The sequence below is a fragment of the Myotis lucifugus genome, unplaced genomic scaffold (assembly GCF_000147115.1).
Source record: "Myotis lucifugus unplaced genomic scaffold, Myoluc2.0 scaffold_464, whole genome shotgun sequence".
Classification (NCBI taxonomy): Eukaryota; Metazoa; Chordata; class Mammalia; order Chiroptera; family Vespertilionidae; genus Myotis; species Myotis lucifugus.
The window spans coordinates 763815-773457 of NW_005871512.1; the positions used below are offsets into that span (position 1 = coordinate 763815).

General features: G+C 58.5%; 1 protein-coding gene across 1 annotated transcript in view; it reads right to left on the minus strand.

Annotated features, from left to right (window-relative positions):
- Positions 1 to 6822, minus strand: part of HHIPL1 (HHIP like 1) — a 20317-nt gene extending 13495 nt beyond the window's left edge. The window contains 6 exon segments of the mRNA XM_023744438.1: positions 2392 to 2421; positions 2608 to 2751; positions 4174 to 4802; positions 6544 to 6714; positions 6717 to 6746; positions 6748 to 6822. Of these exon segments, the coding sequence (XP_023600206.1) occupies positions 2392 to 2421; positions 2608 to 2751; positions 4174 to 4802; positions 6544 to 6714; positions 6717 to 6746; positions 6748 to 6822 (1079 nt within the window).
- Between the last annotated feature and the right edge of the window lie 2821 nt (positions 6823 to 9643).

The window sequence follows — 9643 nt, forward strand, 5'->3', positions numbered from 1 at the left end:
CTGGACTTACAGTCACTACAACCTCATTTCGGCTCACCACCCAATTTCGGCAGGTGGCTGTTGCTGTGACCGACACACTCCCAACCCCCCCAGTACAACACCACCTCCCTTTACAGGATGGGGACCCGAGCTCAGAAAGGCCACATAAATGCCCACTCGCACAGCCATGGTGAACGGTGGGGCTGGGGTCTAGTCCTGGCGGCTGGCCACAAAACCCACAATCTTTTTAAAATATATATATTTTTATGGATTTCAGAGAGGAAGGGAGAGAGGGGGGGAGAGAAACACAAGGATGAGAGGGAATCATTGATCGGCTGCCTCCTGCACGCCCCCTACTGGGGATCGAGCCCACAACCCAAGCATGTGCCTTTGACCGGTATCGAACCCAGGACCCTTCAGTCCGCAGGTTGAGGCTCTATCCACTGAGCAACACCAGCCAGAGCAAAAATCGAACGCTCTCTACCACAACACTGACTTCCCCCGGCCTGTGTCCTCCACCGTCACTTGAGGTGGTCCTGCCTCCTTGCCCTCTTACAGGATTGTGCTCCAGGGTGAACGTAAATGCTGCGAGGAAAATGAGTCGTGCAGTGTTCTTTGTCGTGTAGTGTTCTTCGTGCCCAGCACAGTGCCTGGCACACAGTAGGTGCTCCTTACGTGTGTGCTAAGTGAATGAGTGAGTGACTGGAGGCAAAGCCAAGTGCACCATATGGAGTACAGGTTGGGCTGGGAGACGGGGGAGAAGACTCTGCTATCTTAGCCAGAAACGGGGCTGAATTCTCGCTTTCTCTCTCACACTCCCAGGGCCGTCTCAGGCAGAACCACGGCACGTCAGAGTGCAGACGGGCCTCGGTGTGGTCCAGTTCACCCACACTCTCCACCCTCCACTCCCCACCCCTACCTCAAAGATGAGGCAACCCAGGGGGACCCCTTGGCAGATCCCCCAGACAGCTCTGGACTCCACGGAGGCACGCAGCGTCACCTCTGGGGCCCTCCAGAACCACGTAGAATTGGGGTGCAGCCCTAACCTCCACACAGCTCCTGGGGGTGAGTAGCTTGTGGGTTTCATTTGTCACAGGACAAAAGTGACCCCTGGCCCTGACTGGTTTGGCTCAGTGGATAGAGCGTCGGCCTGCGGACTGAAGGGTCCCAGGTTCGATTCCAGTCAAGGGCGTGTACCTTGGTTGCGGGCACATCCCCAGTGGGGGGTGTGCAGGAGGCAGCTGATCGATGTTTCTCTCTCATCGATGTTTCTGACTCTCTGTCCCTCTCCCTTCCTCTCTGTAAAAAATCAATACAATATATTAAAAAGTGCCTTGCAACTGTGTGCCCGTCATTCTCACAGCATCAGCACCCTCCTTGGAGGCATCTCACAGTGTCCTCTCAGGTGAGAAAACCCTCCCACCCAATAGGGGCCCCACAGTTAACCCCCTACCGCCCGAGGGCTCCTATCGCCCGCTCCAGCCTGCTCACCACCAAGCTGCAGACCACACCCCAGGCTTCCGTGTATGAGGGTGCCAAGCTCATAGCAGCAAAAGAATGTTTTAAGTTCTGTCCAGTTATCCACAAATCCTTCCTTTCTATTTTCTGAACTTCGCCCCAAACATGAGAAAGTGCGGTGCCTCTTACACAGCCCCAGGTGAAAGCACGAGTCGCAAGTTGTGAGCACTTTCACCGCTGTAATCAGCATCAGGCTCGCTATTTTTACTTTCTGGGCCGAAAAGGTGTCGTCACTGTTGGCTGAGAGAGTGGAGGAGGCTGCCCTGAAACTGCGGGATAGCCTCGCCTAGACTCACAAGACCCGTGTGTGTGTGTGCGTGTGCGTGTGTGTCTAGGAGTGGGATGACGGCAGGCCATCTGCTCAAGCCAAGAAGTGCCTAACTGCCCTGGCCTGTTTGGCGCAGTGGATAGAGCATGGCCTGTGGACTGAAGATGTTCCATTCCGGTCCAGGGCACATACCTCGGTTGCAGGCCCAATCCCTGTCCCAGGACAGGGCATGTGCGGAGGCAACCAATCAACGTATCTCTCTCTGTCTCTCCCCCTCCCTTCCACTCTCTCTAAAAATCAATGGAAAAATATCCTCAGGTGAGGAATAACAAAAATAAAAAATAAAGTACTTAAAAAAAAAGAAGTGACTAACAAACAAAACTACGCTTCATCGTGGGGGAGCCTTGGGCAGAACACCCACGTGCCATGTAGCCCTGCTCCAACCAGCTCACGCTCCCCACGTGGTCTGAGAAGCACCCCTTTCCTTCCTCCGTTTCCAGCAGAGCTGAGCTGACTTCAGAAAAAATCCCATCTTCCCAGATGCCCTCTAACATCGCTTCTCAGGTACCTGTGGCCAGTGGGCACTGTGCCTGGCCCTCCACAAACACGACCGCTTTCACTCCTCACGACAAGCCTTCCCCTGCAATAGTGCTGTTCTCCTCTGACTGAGGAGCGGCAGTGGCCTGCCTGGGTCTCCGGCTGGCCAGCTGCAGGCTGGACTGGGACCCAGGCCCCTGTCTGCTGCCCTGTGCTGCATGGCTGAGGAGGGAATTCCCCTCCGGAACAGCATGTGATCCAGGGTATGTGAACAGCCCACCAGCCAGCCAAAAAACAGGACATACTTGTTTTGGGCATTTCCAAACGTTCCAAAGGGGTCTCCGGCCATCCCTCCATCTCCGGTGAAGATGTAGAGGTACCCATCGTCCCCAAAGAGCAGCTGGCCCCCGTTGTGGTTCGCCGCTGGTTCTTCAATCTCCAGGATTATCCTAAAAGAAGATAAATGTCCCCACCCCGGCCCCCCAAATATCCTCAGCCAAAATACAAAACAAGATCACAGCCACAAGACCTCCTCGCCCGTGGATGCCACTGCACAGTGGCAAAGACATTGCGTGGCCTTTATAGCACGTGGTTTTTACAAAGATCTGGAGGGCTGGGCATGGACAGTTCACTCTGTTGTGCTAAGGAGAACTTGGATGCTCAGAGGGGTTGACAAACTTGCCCAAGGGCACACAGCAGAGCTGGAACTAGAACTCAGGTCTGCTAGTTCTGGTCTAACGCTTCTTGGACTGCTCCGCACTGCTAGCCCCTGCCCTGTGATGATCACTGATCACGCAGAACTGTGGGCCCAGGCATAGCTGGCTGTTCTATCAGCCATGGCTACCCACACATAGCGGAACACGTCTACACTCCCTCCTTGGCAGGAGATTGGAGGAAAGGAGGAAGGGAGCAGCCAGGGCATTTCTCTCCTCTCTCTCTCTCTCTCTCTCTCTCTCTCTCTCTCTCTCTCTCTCTTCGGGCTGCATCTTGCCAATAGCTTATCGCCTCCCTGGATCCAACTCCTGCTTCCCGGGCCCACCATGGCTCCAGCTTCCGCTGAGTGGCCCCAACTCGGGGCTCCAGTACCCCCACCTCCTCACTTTGTGCTCCAGCCCAAGAGGTGAGGCAGCTTCCTTCACCTGTTAAACTCAGAGCGGCCGCACGTCCTCCCCACGTTGCTCTGTCGTCATTCCTCACACCCCGGTAACTCCCATGCCAAGCTCTGCCTATGGAACGACCTGGTACGGGGCTTTTCCCCTATGGGACTCACACTGATGCGTGTGCCTCCACACAAGGTCAGGACAAGCCCGTCTCAGAAACAGCCGGGCGTAAATAGTACCCGGAGAGCAGGATCAGTGTTGACGGGGCCAGAGGCCTGGAGGCAAGGAATGGCTAAACCAGCTGGGGGTGGGGGAGTGGGGAAGGTCCCGGCAAGGAGAAGTGGAAGGCAGGGCGCAGGGCTCAGTCACCTGGGGCCGTGGGGATGGGGTCGGGGTGAGAGGAGCAGAGGGACGGGCTTGCAAGACGGACAGGCCAGAGGGCTAGCTCTGAGCTTCCTGGCTGTGCGACCTAGCAGGTCATGTCACCTCTGAAGCCTCCACTTTCTCATCTGTGAAATGGGACAGTAACACGGACCTGGCTGGGCTTTACGAGAACCCAGTGAAACAAACCACCTGAAGTGCCTGATCCAGGGCTCTGTCCCTCCCCTGACCCCAGAGCACAGAGGTCAGCCCCTCCCCTGGGCGGCAGCCCCTCCCATGGGCGGCACTGAAACCATTGAGCCACCCGTGCAACACGCGGCATGTATGGGCTGGGTCCGACTGGCCCAGGTTCAGCCCTGCCCCGCCCGGCCTGGCTCCCAGGGAGGCCACCTCTCAGAGCTGTGGTCCACGGCGTTCGCGTCGTCCTCCTCGACCCTGAACTCGCTGATGCGGATCCACTCGTGGAAGTCGACCCTCACCGAGTAGTAGACGTAGAGCCTGCCGTTGTGCCGGAAGCGGGGGAAGCCCCGCTCGTCGCCCTCCCAGGGCGAGGTGAGCACTGCCCGGCTGATGTTCAGGAAGGGTTTCTCCACGCGGGAGCGGTCGGGCAGGTAGGCCCACACCAGCCCCACCTGCTCGGCCACGAAGAAGCGGTGGGTGCCGTCCTGGGCGTGGACCATGGCCACGGGGTTTCGCAGCCCGTTGGCCACCTCCTCCAGGCACAGCTGCAGGCAGCCCTTGGCGTCGGCCACCACGCGGCCCAGGTTCGAGTTGAGGTTCTCGTTGACCAGCAGGCGAGGGAAGCAGTAGTCCGTGTCGTCCAGGGACAGGTAGCGGCAGAACTTGGCTCGGTCGCCCTCCAGGGCCCAGAGCTTGCGGTCGGGCGACAGGTGGCGGAACAGGCCCCGGCAGGTCTGCCACATGTCCAGGCAGTAGTCCTCGCAGAGCCCGGGCAGGGTGCGCAGGGGCGTGGACGGGTCCTCGGCGTCATAGAGGTGGGCTGCGTAGGGCGAGCATTCCTGCAGGGACAGGGTCAGGGACAGGGACAGCTCGGGGATGCTCTGTGGTGGCACGTACCAGCTGTGTGGCCTTGGAGAGGTCACCCTGCCTCCTAGACCCCAGGCTGCTAATCTGTAAAATGGGACAATCCCCTCCGTTACCAGGATTAGTCTCAACTACGCAGGCCTCCGATCTCGTCTTCATGCTTCTGTGAGAACCACTAACCACAACTATTACTACCGCTACTAACAACAGCATCAGCAGCTACCCCTGAGGACCTACTGTGTACCAGGAGGGTCTGAGTTCTTTTATATAAAGGGTGTCCCAAAATTCACGCAAGATTTGAATTTTGCGTGAGCATTAACAACAACGACAACAAAAATAAAAGCCTGATTTTACTTGGTTTATTGAATCAGATTCTAATATCTGTTGCCCTTTGATTTCAATCCCTTCCATTTGATAAGCATTACCAAGTATCAATTATGGCCCAGGAGCAGGGACAATGAAGACCAATGAAGACCACGGCTTTGAGTATGTGCCAGCAAAGCCATGGAGGCCATTTACCTGATGTGCTATATTCCACCATGGCCACCACTGGGCTGTGTGACCACCCAGCAAGTCCCTGGCTCTCTAGGCCCTCGCTAAACCGGCCTCTGGGCCTGGCTCCGTTCCCACCCAGGGCTGGGCAGCCAGTGGGGGCCAATGGGGGCCAGCGGGGGCCAGTGGAGGCCAAGAAGGCAGGCACTAGAGAAATCCAACTGAAATGTCCACTGAGCCCCTACTATGTATCACTTAATCTGCGAGGCAATCCTGGGGAGGTAAGATTGCCCCCGCCTGACAGGGAAGGAGCTGTGACGTGCAGGGTCCAGCACCAGGGAGTGGCCGAGCCAGGATCAAACCCCAGCATGTCTGACTCCCAGCCGGCCCTCCAGCCCCTCCCCACAGGCCGGCCCCTCCTGGCTGAGGGCTGCGACCTGGCGCTGCCCTGTAGAACCCTCCAGCCCCCAGTCCTCTCACCGCCCAGGTGCTGGGCCAAGGCCAGCCTCAAAGCTTCACAGCCTTGACCCCACCACCCACCTGCTGGTTCGCGTCAGGCGCTGGGAGTCAGACCCCAGTAGGAGGAGAACGGACAACCTGGTGTGAGCGGAGGCCCGGGCTCCGCCCTCAGAGGGGAGGTGGGGGCAGAGGGGTTCACCCAAAAGATGTCACTCCGGTGGTCTTGAAGGATGAGAGCCTCTGCCTGTGGGGGCGCCATCCCAGAGAGGCCACAGCACACACGGGGGCGGGGCGGGGCGGGGCGGGGCGGGAGGCGCCTGAGGCATCGCAGGCCTGGGGCTCACCCAGGGTCCGAGGGTCCCCCACACCCTTCCACAAACGCAAGGCCGGCGCGTCGACCATGCCCTCTGCAGCCCTGGGACAATGGATTCCTACCCTGGTACCACGACAAGGGGACGAGGGCGCGGCTCCCAGCGGGGACCTGGAGGGCTGTGTCCAGGAGGTCCCAGGACAGAGGAGCCCCAAACGCTGGGGGAGTGAGGACACCATTGGTCCATCCCTCCTGCCTAAGGAGGGGAAACTGAGGCGCAGAGCAAGCCCAGGTCACAAAGCCAGAGAAGGGCAAAGCCCTCGGGGCCATCCCAGGATGCCCGTCTCCCCGCCCCGGGCCCCGGGACTCCCACCGGGGGCCCCAAAGCCCGCCGCCCACGGGTGGTCCCCGTCCAGGGGGGCTGCCCGCCACCCTCCGCCGCCGCGCCCGCTCACCTGGCACAGCAGGTCGAGCGCGTAGCCGGCGCACGCGGCCCACACGCCCGCGTCCACGCGCGCCGCCAGGGCCCAGAAGCGGCGGCCCAGCGCGGCGTCCCGCTCGGGCGCGCAGCAGCCGAAGGCCGAGTACTGCGCGCAGAAGCTCAGCGGCTGCGGCGGCCCGGAAGGGCGGCCTGAAAGTCCAGGCACTGCGGGTGCGCCCGCCGCCCCGAGCGCCCGCAACGCCAGCAGCGCCAAGCAGCGCTCCGGCCCGGGCCCGGCCCGTCGTCCCGCCATGCCGCCGCCGCCCTGCTCCGCCCCGGCCCGGCCCGGCCCCCTGCAAGCCGGGGGCGCCCTGAGCTCCCGCCTCCCTTCTCGCCCGCATCCTCCCTGCGTGCTCGCGATGGCGGGCCCACCCCGCGGGCCCAGGCGTTTGGCCACCTCCCCAGCAAGGAGGTCCCCTCCGGTACAGGACACCTCGGCGCCTGCAGGAAGGGAGGCGCCTGCAGAACTTGGAACCTCGACATCCTCTGTTCCCGCTGCTCCGGCAGCCCGTGCCTCCTGGACGGCAGCCTTTCTGCCTCCTGGGGCCCGGTGTGGGCTGGGTGTCGCGGTTCCGGTTCTGCCAGGGGCTCAGCGTCCGCCCTAGGGGGCTCTTTGCTCCTGGAGGTTCCGGAGCCCGGACCAGAGGCCCTGGGTCCTGGGTTTCCGTCCCCCACTGTTAGGAGGGTCTCCAGGTCTGGGCAGGTCTAAGTGCTGGCACTCCATGGTACTCTTGTAAATGCTCGGATGGAGCTTAGTATTTTGCAGGTGCTGCTGTGAACGAAGTGACCTTGACAGGAACCCAAAGGGTACGTGTAGCCAACCGCCAAGAAGGCGTCAGCAGGTAACCGACCTTCTGGGAGACAGAGCTTTGGATACCAATCCCGCCTCCTGGACTTGCTGCAAGTAAATAAAACTACCTGTGACAGCCATGTCTGGTTACTGAACAGAACACCCCAAGCGGCTCAGTGGTTGAGCATCGACCTACGAACCAGGAGGTCATGCTTGGATTCTGATCAGATTCCCCATCAGGGCACATGCCCAGGTTGCAGGCTCGGTCCCCAGTAGGGGGCGTGCAGAAGGCAGCCAATTGATGATTCTGTCTCACCAGTGATGGTTCTCTTTCTCTCTCTCTCTCTCTCTCTCTCTCTCTCTTTCTTTTCCTCTCTGAAATCAATAAAAATATATATTTTTAAAAATTCTATAACACCACCTCTGATGGGGCCAGGGTAGGGATGCAATGGAGCCAGTGGCTGGGAATTCGTACAGAATCACTTAAAAATGGGGAAGCCGTGGTGCAAAGTACAGGTGTTGTTGCCCCGGGAATCACAAGTAGAAGTGAAACCTAGGCTGGGGGTGGGGAGAGGGGAGGGGGTGGCCTCCAGAGTCCACCCTTGGTCCCCACCCCAGGCTTCCTCCTTTCTCCCCTCTTGAGCCAGCAGATTCCCCTACAGCCCGGGCCGGCTGGGGCCGCTCCCTTCCACGGCTGCAAACCTCCTGGGTGGGCTTCCAGCTTCCCTCCTGCAGCCCTGGCCGGACTCCTGCCCTGGGCCTCAGTTTCCCCTCCTTCACATCACACCTTGGGTCATGGTCCCATCACACAGCCGAGGGAACACAGGTGGGGAGTTGGGAGCCTGCCCAGCTCACGTGGCAACGCTGGTGCGCAAGGGCCCAAGCAGCTCCGTTTCTGCTCTGACAGATAAGGAGATTGGAAGTCGTCACTCCGTCCTGCCAGGAAGAAGAAAGCTAACAAACCGAAAACCAAGGCCTTTTCTTAAACCCGTTTGAGACTGGGTTCTGAGGTCTGACACCCCCCGAAAACCTGAAGACAAGCAAATCCAGTCTCAGCCACGATCTGTTCACCAGGAGAATGGCTTACACCGAAATGCTGATGCATGGCCGGGGCGAAGTGCGCACTAGTATGAAACTGAGAAACCCCAAGGGGGGGGGGGTCACAGTCTAAAGGAAGGGAGCATAGTTTTGTGATTTACCTCCAGGACCCCCCAAACTCCCTCGTAGCTCTTGCAGGGGGAGTGGAAAAGTTGTCGTTGTGAAATACACTCATATCGTTCTCCTTAGCAAAGGCCCACTCTCCAGGGAAAATGATTTTACCAGAACCTGTCCACCCTGGAGGAAGGCATTCCCCAACTCCAGCCCCTCTAGCCTTCCTGTGTTACCTAAGGGGGTGGGGGAGAGAGCTAAGAGACACTAGTGACTATCACAGCCCAGGGACATACGATTATAGAACATTTCTCCTCCCAACCCCTTACTGGCTCCTCAATAGGCCTCCAGTATAACAGGGCCACATGACAAGAGCTCCCAGACACACTCTATCTAAGGAGGAGTTCTTAGGGAACCGCAAAAAAAACCCACCCACACACACACAAAACGAGAGAAACGCCAGAGGAATCCGCAGCCGCTGGCTCCTGCAGCTACCGCAGAGATGAAACACTGCAAGCCCTCGCCAGGTTAACAGAAATCCTCGCACAAACTGCCCGTCTGTCTCAGTTCCTGTTTCCCAGCACATCATGTCTGGCTTTCAGAAAAGGTTGCCCGGCCCGGCATGCCACATAATAAGAAGAGACGCCGACCGGAGAGGGAAGGCATCAGAACCAGACCGAGGGAAGACACGGAATTTGGAATTGTCAGACGGGGAGTTTAAAATAACGATGATTAATATGTTAAGGGCTCTAATGGAAAAAGTTACCAAGATGGGCAGTGTCAGCAGAGAGATGGAAACTTTAAGAAAAACATTTAAAAGAAATGGTAGCAATCAAGAACACCCACAGAAAGGAAGAATGCCTTGCTCTGGCCAGTGTGGCTCGGTTGGTTAGGCTTCGTCCCATGCACTGAAGGGTTGTTGGTTCGCTCCTGGTCAGGGCACACGCCCGGGTTGCTGGCTCGATCCCTAGTTGGGGGACATGCAGGAGGCAGCCCATTGATGTTTTGCTCTCACATCAATGTTTCTCTCTCTTCCCCTCCCTTCCTCGCTCTCTAAAATTCAATAAAAAAAATTTTTTTTTAAAAAAAGGGAAGGAAAAATGCCTTTGATGAGGCCATCAGTGGACTGCCAGGG